The sequence below is a fragment of the Hetaerina americana genome, unplaced genomic scaffold, assembly GCF_022747635.1.
Source record: "Hetaerina americana unplaced genomic scaffold, ioHetAmer1.1.p SCAF_60, whole genome shotgun sequence".
NCBI classification, from domain to species: Eukaryota; Metazoa; Arthropoda; class Insecta; order Odonata; family Calopterygidae; genus Hetaerina; species Hetaerina americana.
The window spans coordinates 705,364-726,825 of NW_027287206.1; the positions used below are offsets into that span (position 1 = coordinate 705,364).

The window sequence follows — 21,462 nt, forward strand, 5'->3', positions numbered from 1 at the left end:
CATCCGGCGTATTTGCGCTCATAAATTCATGTTAGCTAACCGGTTGAGTTTAACCATTACAAAACGTTTCCACTGGGCCACAGGACTTCCGCCTTACTCAGACCAACTCCTGGATCCTCGTCCCGTCCGACCGGCCCCGCCCCCACCTCCCTTCCAAATAATGAAATTCAGGAAGTCAGCGTTTTGGAATTTTATGCGAGGGAATATCCCCCATTGTTCAAGTCATCCTAATTCCTTTACTGGCGAAATGGGTAGAGCCTCTGACTGAGGGCGTAGGTGGTGAATCTGTTTCTTCTGCAAACTTAGCGTTCGCAGTGTAGCTCTTAGAGCGTTGATCTCAGCGGAACACTGGTTGCGAGCCATACCTCAAGTGATGGAGTGACGTGCACGTACTTCCGTGTTGATGTTTTTCAGGCTGTAGGGTGCTGATTGAATTCGTCATCTAAGTTTCAACATATGCCTGCGTGGTAGATATTTATTTTCCGTTATTTTGTCAACTTACCCGGAATTATAAGATAAAATCATTTGTATCCGATAAATAATCATTAGTACGTGACTTTCACTTTATAAATATTGCGTACAAATTTTTCATTTCAGCTTTAATATAATGTTTGATTTTAATATTTACAAAGCGGTCCCATAAATGTCGTCCGGGGAGTCGAGCGTGTGTAAAACCTCGCATGCATTGGAAAATTGATTTCAGGTTAGATTAATCAGTATGAATGGTCTCACCAAATGTAATGTTGCGCAATGGACCGTTAATGACTTTCTTCCAGAAATGCACCACCCCAGTTTTTTCGCCTTCATTTTCTATGTCTAATCTAATCCGTAACTAATCTCAATCAAATATAGTCGATGGCTCTATTGAGTTCACAATTATCGATCTCCGCAATCGGCAATATCTCCAAACTGCTTCCTTGCTTACGCCGTTTAGGAGTCAGTCAAATGTAACTCGAATGGAATGTCGTGGTGGTATTGAATCGGGAGTTGAGAGTGATATTTTGGGTGCTTGTGTGTTTAAAATCACTTGGAATTTCGCAAGGGTAGCCCGAGTTCGTTCTGCCGTGTGCCCTTACCGATCGTAATCTTTATGTTCTCGAAGCAGGCAAACATGAAATACGTGTTATATAAATGTGTCAATATGAGGTACAGCAAAACTTATAATGGTTTTTACAAAATTATTCTGCACTGAATATCACTAATCGCCTTCAGTACGATTGGCACCCAGGCGTAGCTGGATAATAATGCTAGTTCACGCCTCTTGCTTTATTATCGTTAAAAAGCTCATCATTACGCGTCTTGGTCTTCCGCAAAATTCACAACAGCTGTCCAGTTCACCTAATTTTTCCTGGCCTTCAGTTTGTAAAAGCAAACAGTCTTTACTTGGGTTTCTCCTACCGTTTCTCATCGTTAATCTATTAACTTATACGAGCTTCAAAGAGCGCAGGCTCGAGCCTATCGCGTCGTCGGTGGATTGGACGTCGTTATAGTTAGCTGTCCTCCCCGAGAGATAAATGATTCGCCCTTAGTTTTCCGTCGGGCCGTTTTAATTTCCATATGCATTCTCAGCTTCGCGTGGCAAATGATAAATTGATTGATAGCCATTTTTTTAACTCTAATTGTTTCCCATCTCCCTTAAATATATTCATAATTAAAATTTAGGTTTTAAGCCAGAGTGAGCGACACAATTCGTGCGTATTTGCAATTCTAATTTCGCAACGCTCCTCCGAGGAAGCTACTGGAGCCCGGATGGTCAACTTTATCGCCCTCGAATCTCGAGTTGCAGTGTGCGATCAATGAGCGCACCAGTCGTGTCTGATGGATAGGGCGAGATGCAGTGGCCGCGTCGTCGGTGCCCGTTTGTGAATGCCGGTCGCTGTATTCATCTCGCCTCGATGTACCATCATGAGGCGCGTTGTTAAGAGTTGGGGTCGCGTTTGAGACGGAGGGTTTCCGCCGCGAAGGAAGCCGAGAGCAGTCGTTTCGTCACCGGTGGCGCAATGTCACTCGATACACCCAATTGTCGATCGAAGCTCTGGGGTCGTGGATATGAATGATTCTCGTGCCCTTGTAAACTTCCCGGCACCGCTCCCCGCCCTTGGGTGCGGTTCGACACTCGTTCGTCGTCGGAGGCGGCCCTTAAATCATTCGGGTCCGCTCTTGACCTCTCCGACCTCTTCATTCGTTATCTCACGCGTCGCTCCGAATCACCTTGGCTGCGGGAAGATATTTAAATCGACCGACCTACGCAAGGACTTTCGACCGCACAATGGGGTGCCGAATTAAGCATGCTGAAGTGAGATACCCGAGTGACACCACTGCCCTCGATGAAATATGCAAAGAGAGAGTAATGCATACTGATCACAAGTGAATTGAGGAAAATGAAGTGTTTTCCCCCCTGCCCAACTCAGTATCGCCCGTGTGGGATGAACCTAATGAGCGTCGCCCGAGTTAAATGTCGATTACTTCCATGTGAACGCAATAGTTAAAGACGCTGAATCTTCTCCCGTGGATTTGAACCGCTTCCCGAAGCCTCAAGACCGTGATCGATTCTCGGAGACGGTGCGCGATAATGACTGTCGGTGTTGATTAACGGCCGTGTAATTAATGGGATAGGGTGGAGACATTAAATCGTTGAGTCTCCGAAAGTTGTCATTGCCGTGAAATTAGGCCAGGCCTATCCCCTTTTAACTCATTCCTACTTTGATGTAACTTTAGTGTTGCATGCTCGGTATGGAATCATCCCGTCCCACTCTTGTCGGTTGTTCGCAGTGCTCCATATACGTGTGTAGAAGATGATTCCAATCACTAATGCATAGAGGCCGAGTGTGGGTCTTGGCGAACAGATGGGCACGACCCTCAAGGATTAGGGCTTAGCGTTTTAATGTTTTTTTCTAGAATTAGGCTTTGCGTGTTATCATGATTAGGTTATCCTTTCAAATTTGTCAGAGCCAGTGAGCCGTATGTGCCATATGCATTATTTTAAAATAATAGTTTAAAGATGTAATCATTAACATCCATGGGCTTAGGGAGATAGTTTTAGGTTAAAAATGCATACAATGAAGTTCCAGGGCTGTATTTCTTACCATTGAACCAAGAATTTTCAGTACTTAACCGCATTCCGAGGTGATTAAATTCTTGTTTTAATGTGCTCTGTGGATGTAGACCGTTCGTTTTTATGTCGGCGATTTGACTGTGAGAATGGAGCACCTCTCTCGATGGACGCTACAAGCGTTTGTCCTACTGATTCATTGCGCTAAGGGTGGCAATAAACCTGAAAAAAACCCGGAAAGGCGGGGGAAGTAGTGGATTTTATTCGAGGCACTGTGGTCTGGAAACTGTGGATTTTCGAATATTTTATGGAACATAAGTCATTGTTTATCGCTGTCTTGTGTGATATCCAGCCATAAGGCAACCATAAATCTCTTTGCAGATGTCTTGGAAAATGGTTGAACCCGGGAAGTGTGGCAATGGGTTCACGGTGGTTACAAAGGACGCATTGACGGGTTATTATTTTTCTGTTAAGTCGAGGAAATTAAAAAGAAATAAAACGGAGAAGGGACGAAGGCAGTTTAGTCTAGGGTGCTACTTTCGATTCGGCAAATCTAAGCTGAATTTTTCGGAAAAATAGAAACCCTCTTCGGATTATGTTTCGTTTCTAGTTTCAACACTCATCTAATAAGTTAATGTTTTGGAGGTTTGTCAGTGGGGAAAGATAAATGTTGGAGCGCTACACGACTGAATACAAATGGGAGCTGTTGCCATCTCCGCTTGTAAAAGTGCACGTACAGACAGCCCTGAAAGGAACCTGTTTATCGTCCACAGAAGAGATCCAATCAGCCGTGACGAAGACCTTGCGAGAGGTCCCCCAACGCCTTCCAGGGCGCGTACCGGTCATGGTAGAGTAGCTGGAAAAAATGTGTAGAGGCCCAAGGACAGTAATTTGAAGTATTTTAAGTGTTTGTGCAAATGTGCTCAATAAATTGCTTAAAAAAATATAAGCATTAGTTTTGGAACGTACCCTGTAGGTGAGACATACGCGCCTCTATGCACGCGTCAGCCCCTTTTGGAATCTCACTGTTAAATATTTCCCCAGTGGATTCCCCAGGGAAGCATTTGCATTTAATGCTCGAAAAAAATTTGAAAGGCTTACCGGCATTTCGGATTAATCATATTTTCAATGTATTTCAGATTTATATTTAGTTAATGCTTAATTTTCGAGAATGGTGCATCTGTCCGAATAAATACTTGTTTTTTGGTTTGTTAATAGAAGACTGAGGACTCGAGTGGAAATATTGCATTCGATAGAGCATTATAATATAGTGCCCAATCGAGTAGAATATTGTTCCTTGAAAACATTAATCAGCGTAGTAGGTACAACTTTATTATTAGAGACGGGTTACATTCAAATTCTGGACCATTTTTAGGGTACCCGGCTTTGCGGCGGCGATGGTCAGTACGTTGGGGAACTTGTAATATATTCAGGCTGCGGAGACGTGGGCCAAAATCCAAATTTACGCGATTATCGAAATGTTTAGAGCTTTTTACTGCATTGCTGACCGAGGTGGGATTGACCAGGCTGAACTTGCGTAGGCGTGAGACAATGGAAAATAAGTATCGAATGTTGCCTTTTCCATAGAATGTCTTCTCTAAGAGTTTAGAATTAAAATATGATTCCGTTGTCATCACGATCTCTTTATCTATAAATTAAATGTATTATTTTTAAATCAAATTGAATGATGCAGAATGTCATTTTCGGCAAACATATTCGGAAAATAACGTTGCATGCATGGTGTGAATGAATAATATAACGCTGTAATAGTTAGCTCTTTCTCGGAGTAGTGACTTCACGTATAAATCTCCAACTAACAATGGGCCTTCGTCGAGATATTACGAAACACACCTTGCTCTTTCGTCTGATTGCAGCCACGGATTCGCTACGATGCCATAAATAAATCTCCGCTTCCTCCCGTTTTCGTTATTTGTCATTGGGGAAATGTGTTTTCAAGCCACATCGGGTGGACTCCCTTACCGTACCCCTATTCCAAACTCAGTATGTTTCAGAATACGGCAAAAAAACAATGTATAAAATTCGCTACTCTGGCAAATCCGACTGGACCAAACTTTTCACGTCTTACTTTGCTTATCTAATAGAATAGCAGGAGAATACTTGCGTCACTTTCCTTTGCATTGAGGGGCACTTTTTAAAAGCAATTTATCTTTTAATTACCATGTGAATTTAATAGTGTTGTGACCTGCTAGATTTCTAAACACGAGAGTCGTGTGCTGTCGTATCCGTTTGTCTTCCACCTGAAAACAATCGTAAACGATTAAGCCTTCCTTAATTGACTCAATTTCCTTAACTGTTTAAATATTTTATCTGATGGCAAATTTGATGTTAGACGTGTGCAATGTATTAGTTTCCCTTTTATATTGAGCAATGAAAATTCAAGGGATCATATGTGGTGTTCATAAATCGCAGGGTTTGTACTGTGAGAATAGTGACAAGTAGGTCATTTTAATTTACAATACTGGCTTGCCTCTCGTCCTCCGTCCTCGCCTCATTTGGATGAAGAAAATCCTATTCAAATGGTCGCACCATAAGGGGACAGTTTCTCAAAGCTTACAAGTAGTGTCCCTGGCAAATACGAATCGCTGTAACACGTTCAGACGGAAGCTCAAGGTTCTGAATCGTTTCCTACGGGAATGATCTGGGAGGCGGGGAGAGTGCATGGCGCTCCGCCGGCCGTCATGCGTCCACGGTTGAACACGCGAAGGGAATATACGTTCTGCTGTCTGGGCCATGGCCCGCCCATCGACGCCCGGGGGTGGTCAGAGATCAAGTGTGTGCACGCAGAGCCCATTTAGGTTTCGTAAACCTGCTCTTCGATCCACTCATATCGAGGGGATTTACATACGTACCGAGATACGTGGCAAAAGTAACGCCTCTCCATCTGTCCGACGATGAAAAACGCAAAATGAACGACCGTGCCGGAATGGAAACCAAGAGGTTTTTGCACATACGGGTCGGCGGTGTGAGGGGTTGAGGTGTGGGGAGAACGTGATACCCGTTACGCGGCGACTCTCGCCTTTTGTTTCGGCAGTACCCCAGTCCTCCCACATCCTCCGCCGTCACGGTCTGCCTCTCCACCCACGCGCGACCCCCCTCCCCCGCGGACTGTGATTTATGGGGCGACCCCTTATGCTGATGATTCGGAACCGCGTAAATTGAAAATTTCGAGTAGAGCGACGAGACCGAGGGTGTGGGGGGACCGGGTCGTCGAAGACGGGAGGGGGTTTGGGGCGGTGGCCGTATCGTCCGTTGTTGTTCGACCCGGAAAACGCGTGAAGCGGCGGATTGACGGGAAGGGGTGCATAAAAGAACACATCGAACCCCCGGGGTGGTCGTAATGCGCTCCCGGTAGCGGTCTGTGGGCCTCGGCCGTGTCGCCACTGGTGTAGCGGTCTTTGAGAATCTCGCTTCTCTCGAGTCGCCAAGTCCAAGAATCGGTCTAGTAGATTGCGAGGTTGGGAGCGGTCCGCCAAACGACTCGCGTTCGATAAATTGCCCAGCAGCGAAGATGAGCATTTTTTTGGAGAGATAAGGCGTTTTACGGCTAGTTAGGTTTTAAGGGTCTCGAGCGCCTGAGGTCACCTGTCACCGTTAACTTTTGTCGAACGAAAATGACTGACTTCCTCGGAGTAGCACATCAATGCCTTGAGTGGAACCTGAGCGTGAGTCCTTCGACGGAGCGGATGACCGTCTTAAAATCCATTATTTAACAATGGAAACTATTGAAGGAAGTGAAAGAGCCATTTAACTTCAAGTTTTCAAGGCTAATTGCGTTAACTTTGATGGAATCACAGTTTATTTTATCGGAAAGATCCTTAAAACGGAATTTGAAAATTACTATATATTATCGCACAATGTGGAGAAGGTAAATAAACACTTTCAAGTCAATCATCTCCCGTCATTTGAAGAAAGAACGTGCAGGAATAATATGTAATGAATTATACTTTTCTTGGAATGTGCGTCCATCTGAGATCGAACCCCCGTGCGTTAGAATTAATGTACAAACAATCGTTTAAAAATGAAATAAATGATTTATACCTACGTGTTTCTTATTCTTGTTCATGGTCTTAGTAATGGGAGAATGTTGGTCTTTCGGGAAAGGGTTCATCGGCTCTATGAAAGAATCCATATGAAATTATTCGGATATTCGAATGTATGTGTCAACCTCTTAAATTCCATAGTGACTACCTAATTTCCCGGTCGAATGCCAGTATTTTGAAATACTTAGTGTATCAATTCTCGTAAGAAGTGTTTTCAAGTATTGAAAACTTTTTGTCAGGTCAAGGGTTTATCTTCGGTCCGACATATTTTCTCTTCCTCCGGTCCATGCCCGAAGGGAACTGGGTAATTGGGAGGCAGCGACCCAGGTGGCTGAGTGCACGAAACCCGAGGGGTCCCTTCAGGGCCGCAACCCCGCGCTTCCTAATCGCCCTTTGCTGCCACGGAAAAAACATTTGGATGTTTGATTGATAGCAGTTGTACCCGAAATGCGTCCTGGGGGCCAATTTTTTATTAAATGTCAAATTGACATTTTTGCTACATCACGGTGTCTTGAAAATTGGCGGAAAAATGAACTTCGTGGAATTTTGAACCTGTGGTGAATAAAATTTCTTTCACTTTCCAACATTTTTATGATACCCGTCAGCAGCTGGAGGGCCGCTGGGCCTCGTCATAACGATTCAAAGGCATTGGTCAAGGAAAAGGTCGAGATATAGGATTAAAAATGTGTGGAATATTATTCAGCAATTTTATTTACTTTGTGGTAACTTCCCTGGTGGGATTCGAACCACTAACCTCTGGATGAGTCCCACGGTTTCCCAGCTTTTTAAGTGTGACAAAGGCTATCACTGCTATTAAGTCCTACCGCTCGAAGATTTTGCATTTTGCTTGGAACAAATAAAAGTGTAGGTCCGGAAAATAGGTAGGAGATGAATTGTGAATTCATACTCGGAAGTTTGCGTGGGGGATGACGGAAAAATCAACATTCTTGCTTGGTTTTCCGTAATTCCATGTTGACGAGCCCGAGTGTGTCCTTGCCAACTAAAGTAAAAAAAATACCTGCTATTGTTTTATGGCTTACCTTCAGTCGAAGGACACCCCTTAAAGCTCGTGTTAGCCACAAATTACCGTACGCTCATGGTAATCACGAATATCAAACTGTTGCGTGTTTCGCAGATTACGGAGATGCGTTGGGTTCGTTTAATTTTGTGGTTTTTCATCATCATCCGTGCGTCTTGAGTGAGCGAAGTTATGCTGTGGCTTAAATAATAGGAGACGGAATCATTAGAGTCACAACACAGTCGCATCTACCGTAGAATCCGAGGGTTTGTCATTTGTTTTCATCAGGCGGGTGAATTCTCGAGCGCTTTAACTCAGCCGAACCTTTTCTCGACACGCCCTCATTTTTTTCGGAAATCGGTTCTGAACGAAGCGAAACACAGCGAGTCTATTGATGCGTTATGGCACATTTGAAACATTGGCACAAATTTGTTTGTGTTATATTTGCTGTGGAAAGCTATGAGGGTATGGTGTACCCTTGAGGAAACAGGAATAACCTCTCATCAAATGATCAGATATTATCCGAATGACCTTAATCATGGTTCCCAATCTTGGTCGTTAAAGAAAAAAAGCTTTTCAAGGGATCTCCTGGGCCCAGGGAAGACGATCGGCTGCCTTTCTCCTCGAGGGGCGTGCTAGCGCCCTGTATTAGCTACGATTGCTGTTGCATGTTGGTTAGCACCCTCTGCGGGCTTCGAAAATATTCGGATTCGAGGACCCTCAGGCGTGGACGTTATGTTTTAGTGTTGCGGCTCATATAGAGTCCGTAGGCATGGTCTGTTTGGCATTCTAATCATTGCCCCTTGCTCTCAGGAGTAAACCGGATTGGCCTTTTAACCTTCTCAAAGTTTAGTCCTTCCCGCTTGCCAGTGTAGTTGTTAGCATCTCGGTTTTTTAATGTCAAATTTAACAATTCCTTCTCGTTGTAATTTTTTGTACTAATGTAGCTTGTAGCTTTTGTCACTTAAGTAGCCCTTTCCTCGGTGGACCCCAACAGCTACCACATATTCTAAATGTGGCGTGATGAAAGTCGTGAAAGAAAAAAACAACTCAATTCCATATCAAGAAGGTTATGGAGGGGAAGGAGTGACGTAATACGGTGAAACGATCTCTGGTATTTGATCGTGTTTCAAGCATTTAGGCATCCAACGTTCGTGATTTCGGCATGTGATGGATTAGCCCCAAGAGGTGTTGTCGCGAATAGGGAGGGGGGAAGGGCGCCCGCGCCTATTTCCCCAACCCCCAATTACTCCCCTGTGAGGGAGGGTGGATCGTGACGCGAGGAGTCCTCGAAACTTCGATGGCAAGTAGCAGATGTTCGATCGTTTCCTCAGCGTTCCTGCTACGATTCACAGTGCGGGGCTATGGCGCTCAAAACATCGTTCACCCATGCTCCCCTTTTCACCACAGATCAAATGCTTTCCCGCCTTGCCATTATGTCACTCAACCGTTGAATTTCAAGTGGTAAACTTGTGATTCTCATTATTTTTAAAATTTGATTCTTGGATTGTCTTTAAAAATGTATCTTTAACGATACGAATTCGTTTCACTCCTCAACGACATCATTGTGTACCTGATGCAACTGTTGCCGATTCGATTGTTCATTTTTGATGAATAGTGAAATACTAGCTAAAATGGTGCTTTTATTTTCTCTGACACAGCAATCAGCCTGAAGGTTAGTGCAATAGTAGAGGATAGTGCTCACCAGAAACTGAACCCTGCACAGCGCATGATAGCACACGTTAGCAGAGTTTAGGAGAACAGTTGCTTTCCGTACGCCTTCTGTGGGCTCTCAGGAAGGTCTGGTTCCTGAAAAATCACACCGCTCGAGTTAAGCTGAGGGAGCCCAGAGGCGTCACCTGAAATCGAACTCGGGCGGAGCGCCCGAGCTGAGCTTGAACTAGATGGCTGGGGAAGTTAGTAACCCAGAACTGTATCCACTGGGCTAGCTTTCCCCATTTTATTACCAGTCGTTGTTTATACTCAATTATTTTATTAATTTACAATGGGAAATATAATGCTCATCATGACGAGGTATGACTCCCGAGGCCGTGACAATTGAAAATACTAAACGCGCTTACACGAATTCTGTAACCAAGGTCTGCTAGATTTGTATGGATATAGATTTCAGCTAAGCAAGTTTGAAATTGTTAGGGGCTATATGGCCACATTTATCATATCAGTAAGAACGTGGAGCTCCTTTCTCATTCGCAGTGTGATGTTTTGAGTCATCGACAGTGGGTGGCGGATGGCTTTTTTTTCACCGTCGACTGACACTCTTCGCCCTCGGATGTTTGGCAGTCGTGTTCCATCTCTCCGCCCGGGGAGACGGTGCAGGCGCCAGGCGTCATGGGGGGAGAGGGCTGCGCGACGTATCCTTCCCTTTGCTCTTCCTTCCCCCTTCATTCGTTAACCGCGTTACAATTAATTCGACGTCCCTCGCGTCATCTCGATCCCTAACCACCCCTCCGTCGAGCATTTTGCCTTCCCGGCCACTCTCTTCCCATTCATGTAACACATCCATACGGAGCCGTCCGGGAAACAATGGAATAAGCGCGCGCCCCCTCCTCTATCTCTCCCCCTTGACGTCACCTCCCACAGCCTTATTCTTTGGAGAGGATGGCATGTGAAACGTGCTTTGTTTGCCGCTCTCCACCGCCCCGCGGATTAAAGAGGGAGTGGGGAGGGTCGTCGTTCGTTCGGGGGGAGGGAGGTCGGGTTAGAGCGGGGAGGGCGGGCGGGGGTGGAGACCTCTCCGCCGGGGAGAGCACGCCTCCTGCGGTCGTGCTTCAGTGTCGCGCCAGCCGTTCCACCCAGCGCACCGGCGCGGGAAATACGCGCGGTCCGCCTTCTTTCTCCTTTCGCACGCATGTGAATTCCCTCCACCTGCTCGCTCCCCCTCTCCTTCCCGCCCCCTTTCCTTTAGTCTCCCCCCCCCCTCGGTGGCTATTACGATGTTCACCCTAGGCCCGGACTCCTCGCCCATCGTGTACCAGGAGGCGATCCCAGTCCTCCGGCCCCGCGGACCCTTGGCGCGCAGCCGCGGCGTCCCCCTGTACGCCAGCCGCTCCCTATCCAAGTATTACGGCCCGCTCGTGTACAGTGGACACTACCTGCGGGTCACATACAGGTTAGTGCGTGTGTTCCCATGGCGGTGGGTTTCCGTGCACCACTTTCCACCGTCCACCGTGACGGGTCGGCGATCTAGTTTCAGCTCTCCCCGGGTTTTATGAAAGTGATACACGGTGTTGGTGCAACTGTGGATTAGTGAACGGTCGCTGTTGTCGTTGGGTCTCGCGGGTGAGGATTTTCATGTCGGGAGAACGAGGCCCCGCCCTCTTTGTCTCTCTGGGTGACTGAAATTTGAAAGTGTCCATCGTTATTTCTATTTAGAGAGTTATCTCGCCCCGAAGAAAGTTATCGCCGAACGGATTGTTGTTTTTGAGGTTCCAGTGTCATGGGTATCGGTTTATTTCCGACTTGACGGTGATTTTGCTCTCGATTTTTCTCGAGTTTCTTTCGTGCTTTCTAGCGCCGTGTTCCTAAGACGATCGCGGTGGACGGGAAATGATGCGGTCGAGCAGGCGGATTTTGTTTTCTCTCTTGCAGTTGCCGTAGTCGTGTCCATTTGCTACTGTTGGGGGGGGGGGTGTCGGTGATAGGCGTGGTGATTGCCACTGGCCGATTCGCAGCTCCCGCGGCATTGTAAGCACCATGCCCTTGTTTTTACGTCCGACTGATCTCCGTTTTACTCGAATTGAGGAGCAGATGATGTCGAACGGCTTGACGGGGCAAGTGTGCGTATGCCGACGCGCGCAACCTCCTTTCCCCGTCCCGTGTTGCCTCTTTGTGTGCGATGTGCAATCGTTGGACGCTGACGAGTGTTTGAGAGAAATGAAGTCGAGTGGGTAGGATGTCACTCGGAATCTAAGGGCAATCACTCATCCGGACGATGGCGGACCTTAACTTTAGTGTGTGTGCTTTTTTGTGTGTGCTTTCATGGCTGGTTTCGTTCCTGGGTTTTTTTACACCATATAATTATTGTGATAAATGCGAATGCCTTCTCCCGTCCTTGTCGGGAGCAATTGTGAAATGCTTACCCATTAATTATCCCAAGTCATGTAAAGGAAGCAATAAGGGTCTTTGGTTAGTAAAAAGGCGAAGCAAGTGGTTTTGTTTGGAGCGCACGTTATGCCTTCTGCTTGGATCAGGGCATTGCCGTTAGTTTAAAGCCTTGTGAATTATGAAGCGAATTAAGTTATCAGACATACGAGTATGTTTGATTTGGGTCTGAACATCCGTTCGGGAACGGATAAGGGATGAACACACAGCGTGGGAGTACACGAGTGTGGAAGGAGCAGGAGTTGTGGGAGAATCCGGGGAGCCGTCACCCGGAAGAGTCTTAATAAAAATTCTCCTGGACTATCGGAGGCCATAGTGCTCATTTTCGGACTCTCGCTCTCTCGTGAATTGTCCGATATTTGAGCGTGCGTATGGTTTTTCCATGTTTGCATTCCATCAAGGAAAAGCCAACGCGCCGTTATCAAAAGCAGTCATCTTCTCTCAACTGTCAAGCGAAAATATATGTTGTAAGTTTTGAGCTGATGGATATTTTGGCATTGATTTAAATACTTAACTGTCGACTTTCGGTGTTATCCAATGGGAAAACATAACCGCGGCGTTACTGTCGAGGCGTAAGGGTAACCTGGAATTCGTAGAAATTTTGAGTTCAAACAGTTACTCGCCGTAAAGCTTGGATAGGAGTCTGATGAGTAAGTCATTCGTTGAAAAGGAAGCCGATGAAGGCGATAAACTTTTCTTATTGTGTCCTGACTATTCTATTTCTTTGTCCATCCAAAGCCCCCAAACATGTATTCCGATATTTTCGACGCCTCCGAATTCAGTCCATCCTAAAAGAGTGTATGTATGTATCATCCAATTCAGATTAAGCTTCGGTTGCACGCAGACTTCCAGATTTTTGTTTGAATATAGGGTGATAGAAGATGAATTTAATTAATGTGTCAATGTGGTTCTATTCAGTAGGTTCAAAGTGAATAAATCTTACCTAAGGCCCTAGAAGTCAGGAGTATTTAAACCCTGGCAGTGAACTAACCCACGGGTGTTTCTTTAAAAAGGAAAGGTTCTCCTGCTGGGCTTAAAACAAGGTAGACAGTCCACGTTGAACTATTTTTAGAGGAAGAATACTTCGCTCTGAAACCCATTTTTCAAAGCTACAAGTCAGTTTGCCAGTCTTTGTAATTTGGGCGTACGAGTCTGCTGATGGTGAATAAACGTATACGCATGTGTTACTTTCCCACGTTATACAAAATGCGAGATTGAAGGTTTTATGTTAGTGTCAGAATTTTTTTAGGGGATTTAAGCATAGACATTCAGCCTTGAGAAATTGGCTCCAGGTCATAGAATTGAGGCAGTGTTTTGTAAAACCCAAAACTTCCGCGGTAGATCCAGCTAGGATCGGAATATTTGGGGTATATGCTGAAGCCCATGGGCATGGGCTTTTGGGCCCATGGAGTTGACTGGTTGACGGTCGAAAGTACTCATAACTCACTCGGTTCATTCTTCCTGTGATACTTTTGATTGTGATTATCAGTAAAAGAAAATGTTATTTCGCCCAAAATTTATTTTTTTCTCTCATTGCTGCGTCCCATCTCTGTATTTTTTATCTTTCCTATAGGCTTTCGGACCCGTTTTTTAGATTAAAAAATGAATGTAAGCAAGTGAACGAATAAATTTCCCTCCACCCTTTTGAGTCTTCGTACGCCCCATTTCGGGTGCCCCTGGTCGATGGATAGATGGGCACCTCGACCCTGTTGGGTCCGTCTGCGATGGCATTGGAGCCCCGTGGGTGGATTGCGTACGTGGGTCGAAGTTGAGGAGGTCACCAGACGTAATAGGAGCTCTCCGAGTGGAAACTCAGTATTTAGCAGGCATGGCACGCTACCTACTATCTATGATCATAGGTGGCTGCAACCCGGCCGTTAGGTCTTAAATCCTTAGCCACCTCCGCGCCATCAAGGGCCTACCAACTGCATGCACTTTCCTTCGCATCCGGAGTGTAGATGTCATTTCATGGGGTGCATTTTGAACCGCATTGAAAAAGTGTGCCCTTCTGTTCGACCCGAAAGGAAATTCGTGAAAAAAATGGGACGTGGTTCTACTACCTTGATCAAAAATTTCCCGGAATTTATTCAGAAAATTAAAAATACAAGTTTATTCATCTAAATCTATATTGTCCCCTTCAAAGTAATCCCCATCGACTGCAACACACTTATGCCAGCGCTTGATCCAATCCTCGAAACATTTTTTATATTCGGTTTTCGGTATGTCCATCAGTGCTTCCTGCGATTTTTCCATTACTTCCTCTCGGCTGCTAAAACGCGTTCCCCGTAATGGTTTTTTAACTCGATTGAACAGAAAGAAGTCACAGGGAGCCAAATCAGGTGAATTCGGTGGCTGTTGGATGGTATTTGTTGCATTTTTCGTCAAAAAATTACGAATAATGATAGCACTGTGCGACGGTGCGTTATCATGGTGCAAAATCCACGAGTTTTCTGCCCACATTTCTGGTCTCTTTCGGCGAATTGCTTCACGCAAACGTCTCATAACGCCCAAATAATACTCTTTGTTTACTGTCTGGCCTTCTGGCAAAAATTCATGATGCACTACACCGTTGTAATCCATGAAAACCGTCAGCATTGCCTTCTTTTTTGACTGAAAACGACGTGGTTTTTTTGGTCTCGGCTCATTTGGTGAACGCCATTCACTTGCCTGATGTCTGGATTGCGTGTCGTACTCATAAACCCACGTCTCGTCTCCAGTAATGATCCTTTTGATGAATGTGGGATCGGATTCAGCCTCGCAAATCATGTCTTTTGCGACGTCAACACGGTCTCTTTTTTGCATGAAATTGAGGTCTTTTGGCACCAACTTTGCTGCTACACGACGGAAACCCAAATCATTAACCACAATGTCTTGGGCGGATCCATAGGCAATGTTCAAGTCCTCCGCTATTTCTCTGATGGTTAATTTGCGGTTATTGACCAACATTTCTCTTACTTTATCAATTTTTTCACCGACTTTCGATGTCGATGGTCTGCCACTGCGTTCATCATCTTCGATTGACTCACGACCACTTCTGAACCGCTCGTGCCACTGGTAAACGACCGTTTTTTTTAGAGAATCGTTGCCGAAACACTTTTCCAACATTTCCAACGTCCGTGCGCCACTAAATCCGTTTTTACGCAAAATTTAATACAAGTTCGTTGTTGCAAATTTAAATCCATTTCTGAAATTGTAAAAAATCGCCAACACACACAGAGATAGATGTACTCTTGGCTACGTAACATTTGCAAATGTCAAGTTATGACACTAAGATTTAAAGGGAATATCAACAACAGATGTACCAATTTAACAAAAAAAACAGAACTCAAATCGGAACGATGGGAGCGCCACACGGTGGTTATTCCGGGAAACTTTTGATCAAGGTAGTATTTCCATGCGCCAGTGCAAGTAAGAGCGCATCCGCGCACCCTTTTTTTCCGGAGCAGCACTTTTCGGATAATTTCATTAACGCGCGAGCTTGCGCGCATGTTGATGTGATCGTTAAAATAAACCGTGGAAATCGGTCTCCATTCGCCCCTCGCCCGGGTGGCGGGTGGGGGGAGTGCTTCATGAACTCAAGAATCGAAGACTTGATAATACGAATATGGCGTCGTGGAGACGGGTCTTTTATGTGCCTCGTCGCCGTCCTTTCGGGAACAAGGAGCGCGTCCCCCTCGCCCCGGGCGCCCAGTGTTATCCCCGCGAAGCCCTCACCTGTGCTCCCTCGCGTCCGTCGAGCACGTCCTCGAGGGGCCCGATTCGTCATCCTCCCCTCGCGCCCGGCGGTTGCGATTGACGGGGGATAACCTGGGCGTCGCAGGCGTCGGAAGCGGCGGGCATTGTCGCGTGGCCATTGTCGCGTGGCCATATAAGAGTGCACCACCCCCTTCCCCTTCCTCCGCCACGCCCACCTCTTTTCTGTGACGTCACTGAGGCACGGGAGGCAGGTCGTCGATGGCAGGGGCTAGCGTCTGCACGGGCTATCTATCCCGCATTTGATCAATTTGGGGGGGGGGGGCGTAGCTCCAACGCTCAACGTCCCCGAAGCGACGCACTTCGGAAACGAATCACGCGGGAGTTCCGCTCTACTAAAGCAGAGGAGGGAAGCCGTCGTCGCTCTTAAAATTGTCGGGAACTGGTTGGTTGTGATCGAAACTGAAGTTTCAGTCGCGTATGTCGAAAATGGAGTCAGCACGGGTGCAGAAATGCTTTCGTTAGTGAGCTGTAGGGAGGGTATATATTTTATCTGTCGAAGAACTACCCGGAAGTCCCGGGATCAAATATGGGCGACTCCTCTAATAATACCAGTGTCACCCAAGCTATGTTTATGTGTGCCCATGTCGGTTCCTTTCTTGGGGATCCGCATGAGGCTCACGGAATGAAAATTTCCTCCCAACCCTGGTGTGGGAATTTCACATGTGGTAGAACTTAGTGGGTGAGCTCCCACTTAATCGACAACGTAAACTCCCTCAGCGTTAATAGCAATGCTGTCGGGTTGCCGGTATCCGCTGCCTATTCAATATTGCCGCTGGTTAAGCTTTCCCAACCTTGGTGGCATTACTGATGTTTCTATGTGGCCCTCAATGACAACAGAAGTGTGAACAGCGGCAATGCAGATTACTTAGCATCTAAGCAGATTGCCAACAAGCAGCCATGATATTCCCTCTCGATTAAAAACTGCTTGGTGATAGGTGCGTATCATGGCGTAACGTAAAGGATATCGCGTTAAGTGACTGATTCGGGTGATAGCCATAACATGCCAGCTAAAGGTTTTATTAGTGTGACCAGATATCAGGATATCAGAATTGGTGAGTACATAAGGACATCAGATACCAGAACCGCTGGCAGCAGGCGAAAAGATGCTCATCTCTCTACCTTGGATGCCTACACTTTATACCGCAGGGCTTGTTGATGCGTAAAAAACAATCCTTTCAACCCTCGCCTATGGGAACCGATCGCAATTGCACAGCTTCATATTTTTCCTTCATATTCTAAAGCTTTTGAGAATTAAAGAATGTTAAATTTATGCTTTATACTTTAGTTTCGAGTACCATTTGAATATCGTTCAAAATTGTGTTGTTTTCTAAGAGGAACATCGAGGAATGTTAAACGGTTTCTCTCTCTGGAGTGTGCCGTCGTGTCCGTGTTTAGTGCAGTCGCCGTGATGCAGCTTGAAAGCGCTCGTTTTCAAAACGATTGACCAATGCGCCTCGGATCGTGGGGAGTTCGGTGGCAGTTGGCCAGGATACGCGATACCGCATTGCAGTGTGGATCATTTCAGAGGAAATAAATGTGAAGCCCGAGTAGTTACAAAGCCCAGGAAGCTGCTTAACTCACCACCATTAGTTATCAATACGAAAAATTATTATCTGCGTCCCTTCATTCTGTTTTCTCTGGCGACCACTTAATCATGCTTATTTAACTACATGCAAGCATTATATTTATCGCTTTGCGCATTTATTCCTTCATGCTTCTTCTCATATATTATTTGTTCCGTCGTGATGTATTTCTGCGCTGAGGTGCCCTAAAGTCCATGTGTTGTTCATGATTTTGCATCGCCGTCTTTCTTTCACCCCATTCTCGTCGTCATTAGTAAATATCCATCTAGTTCATTTTAATCATTCTTCCTTGGCCTATTAGTTAATTATCCATTTCGTAATCTCTATTTGGTACTTATGCTACACAATCATTACACCAGAAAAAGTTTACTCTTTATCAGTACTCAGCGATGTTAAATTATTATTTTTCTAATGATATTTGTTGTTTGTAATTTAATGGTTCCCCTGTGAAGGAAGCCCCCAATACTCGCAAGACATTTTTTCATGCAACAGCGCCGATTTTATGTCGTCTTATGACTTCATTGCAATAACTTGGATTGTTTCACTTAAGTTAAAAATTTGGAAACAGGAATAAAGGCGCTGCACAAGTGCTCAAGGAGCATTTTTCTGCAAGGTTAGCTTTAGCGATTAGTGTTCACATGGTTTCGCCGGTGGTTACCTCTAATTTTTTCGCTCTTCTCGATTTCATTCGTGGTTCAAGTTTTTTGATAGTTCGTTCAATGTCGTTGATCAAATGTTTTTACTCTGTTATAAAACCCCTTAGTTTCGAAAGAATATAATTTTTCGTTAATGCCCTGCCTTACTCTATGTATACAATATCCTTCTCGCAAGCTTCTTCAATGCGGTGTGGGTGAGTGGAGTCATCGTATAAAGTCCCTGGCCCTTCAAGTATTATTAATAATTCACGTCGATCGATCCTGTTGCTTACCGAAGAATGTGTTGTGTGAGATCAGCCTACGAACGGCGCCGAGAAAACAACTGGGATCTCTGTGTGTTTCGATGAAATACAAATGGTAACTATCGGATGCGTACCGTTGTGATGACAAATGAGACGGAAATTCCCTGACCTTAAGTTGGCATAATTGCATTAAATTAAAAATTAAGTACACTACGCATCACGTATAGGGAACCCGTGGTGATTCGCTTGTTGTGATTTGACTCGAAATATGAGCACATTTCTGATGAATGCCATTTGAAGATATTTATACGAATACCCCGGCCGGGTGCTTTTATAGCATCCGAGGAGCGTTGACTTCTTAATATATTTTTGCTCATTGTGTGCTGAAATTTGGGTTCGCCTTCAACCGTCTTGTTAATAATGGTGCGTTATTTATTGGGGATGTGCACTAATAAAATGAGCTGTTAGAATTCGATTTTTACTTGGCCATCCATATAAAATAACAAACATTTTTGGAAATTTCCTTGGAAGCAATATGATTTGACGGTGTAACCCTCAGCATATCCGCAACACAGTTCAAAAATTAGGTTTCATAGATCTTCTTAGCCAAATCATTTTTTCATGACAGATCTTCTCCCCGTAGTTGTGTATTTATGTAGAGATTGTTGTCGTGAAATTCTCGTGACCACAAATGAAGGTTGTGCTCTTCAGAATTTGGGTTATCATGGAAAGGTAGGTGATTAGATAAAAGGTGGAAGGATTGAAAACTTGCGAGAGCCTAAAGATAACATTAATACCTTCACTAGGGGCAGCTAACACCAATCGAAGTTTCGCCGAAGCGTTCCGTTAAATGCCCCCAGAACAGGGGTGGCCGAGTATCACCCGGAAACGACACTTAATCCCGTCTCCTCCAGTAGCCGAAGCCGATTTTCATAGTCTGACTGACATAACGATAGTGCCCGCGTTCGTACTTGACTTGCAGTGAAGCCAACACACGTATACACTAACTCCAGAGGGCTTCATCGGATGGACGGAGTGGAAATAATGAGGTTATTATACCAGATGCATCCCGAAGTCTTCTCCTAGAAGTCAACTCTTTCCCTCTCGGTCATGCTTTTCAGTATTTATTGCCCGCAAAACTACGCACTATGGCAACGGAGTTCACTTGGAGAGTATTGAAATAGCCAAAGGGCGAATCGAAAATACCTGTGCAGTTCCATTGGCAACCCATCCACCCGAAGGAAAGCTGCTCGTACCTCATGTTTCTTCTCCGCAACCAAATCCTCGACGAAATGGACGGGTAATGAATATCTTTATTTTTTCCGGGATGAGATTTGAGACTTGAAGCCTCCGCGGCAACCTAATACGGTAGAGAATTGGGAGCGCCCCGTGATTTTGGTACCAGTGTTATTTCGTTTGGCGGATTAGTTGTGTCGATGCTGTGAATTTTAATACGGTGTTAACCTCAGACCCTATTTATTCACCTAGATTGCTATTTGAAGTGATTCGCATTGCGAGTTGAGGTTTTTACAAACGCCGGAGGTGCTGTCGTAACGCCTCAATGCGTGTTTATTTTATGTCGCTGGCGTTCTTGTGTAAGCATTTTCTTTCGCCATATTCTTGGTGGACGCCGCCCTCGTCACTCTGTTTGTGTGTGCTCTTTGTCTGAGGCTTTCCTTGGGGAGGCGAATGCAAATACCACCGACGTTAACGTGCATTTGGTGCTGTTTTGAAATCCCCGAAAGAAAGAATATATGTGTATGTATATATGTGTATGTATATATGTGTATGTATATATATGTATATATATAATATATATATATATATATATATATATATATATATATATATATATATATATATATATATATATGTTGATATAGGAATGCTCGAGGATTAAGAGAGGGATTGGGAGCACATAAAATGACGAGCCCAAGAGTAGTGGAGGAGAAGAAAGGGTTTCCTAACAGTGAAAATGCGCAGTGGTCAGTGCATCGGCCAGGCAAAGCGGAGGTCTGTGTTTCGATTCGCGCTCCAGGACATTCTGCTCTGTTTGGAATCCCCTTCTCCTCTCATTATATTGGTGTCCTTTTTTGTGTTCTTTATCATTTTCCTAATCCGAAATCATTCTGCATGTCCTCGCTGTTTGGCTATTTGCGTGTGTGTGTGTGTGCATAACACACAATTCCATCACTTTTCGTTATAATATACATCCTCATCGTCGTGAAGGTTTAATTTTTAGCCAAGCGACTCTTCATTAATGGTAAATGTGAGAATAGTAATTTTGAATGTCTACTCTCTTGGAATAAATGATTTTTGAATCAATGCAAATCTTGCCGAACGCCTCCACACTCATCCATGATTACCTTGGAGTTTGTCCTTGATTAGGATTTTTATTCTTCGGCTGCTCATTTATTTATTTCGTTGGATCGAAGTGCTGCGATCCAATAGATTCGTTTTCCTGGAAGCCACCCCGAAGATGGACGAACGGAAGCCTTTCAGTATCTCTCGTATCCCTCCTCAGGTATCCCAGTTACCTTCTCAGATCCATTACTAAAACATCGTTCTCTCTGAATGTTCTCTTCGTATAACGTATGCGAAACCAAGATATGACCCTTTTCGTAGAAAATACCTGGTGAATCAACATCGATTTAAAATTGCCAGAATCATATCAGAAGGAAGTACCTGCCAACGTCGTCGATTTTCATTTCTCCAAAGTCTTAAGTGTTTCGTCGAAACACTCATTTTTGGCATATAATTGCGCACTACGTAAATAGGGTTTTGTTTGAAGAAGACGGTTTTCCAAATATTTGAGGCGCCCTAAGCTTATTGTCAAGTGTACAGTGCCTCACTCTTAAAAACGAGCCAAGCCATGAGAATATATTCAAATGAAATCGGAAGTGCAATCAGAGCGAAGGGTTGTCAAACAGTTTCTATTCTCAAAAATTTTCCTTTGAACAATATTTGAAAGG

At 44.9% G+C, this 21,462-nt stretch overlaps 1 protein-coding gene across 4 annotated transcripts in view; it reads left to right on the top strand.

Moving 5' to 3' along the window:
* LOC139695591 (IQ motif and SEC7 domain-containing protein 1-like) overlaps nucleotides 1-21,462 on the top strand; it is a 250,136-nt gene that overhangs the window by 153,156 nt on the left and 75,518 nt on the right. Inside the window, exon 1 of one of the 4 annotated variants that reach the window (XM_071594387.1) lies at nucleotides 10,972-11,261. The exons of the other annotated variants lie outside the window; for them this stretch is intronic. Within the exon in view, the coding sequence (XP_071450488.1) occupies nucleotides 11,086-11,261 (176 nt within the window). The 5' untranslated portion in view covers nucleotides 10,972-11,085. Of the gene's footprint in view, nucleotides 1-10,971; nucleotides 11,262-21,462 lie in introns of those variants that run through there. 4 annotated transcript variants of the gene reach the window in all.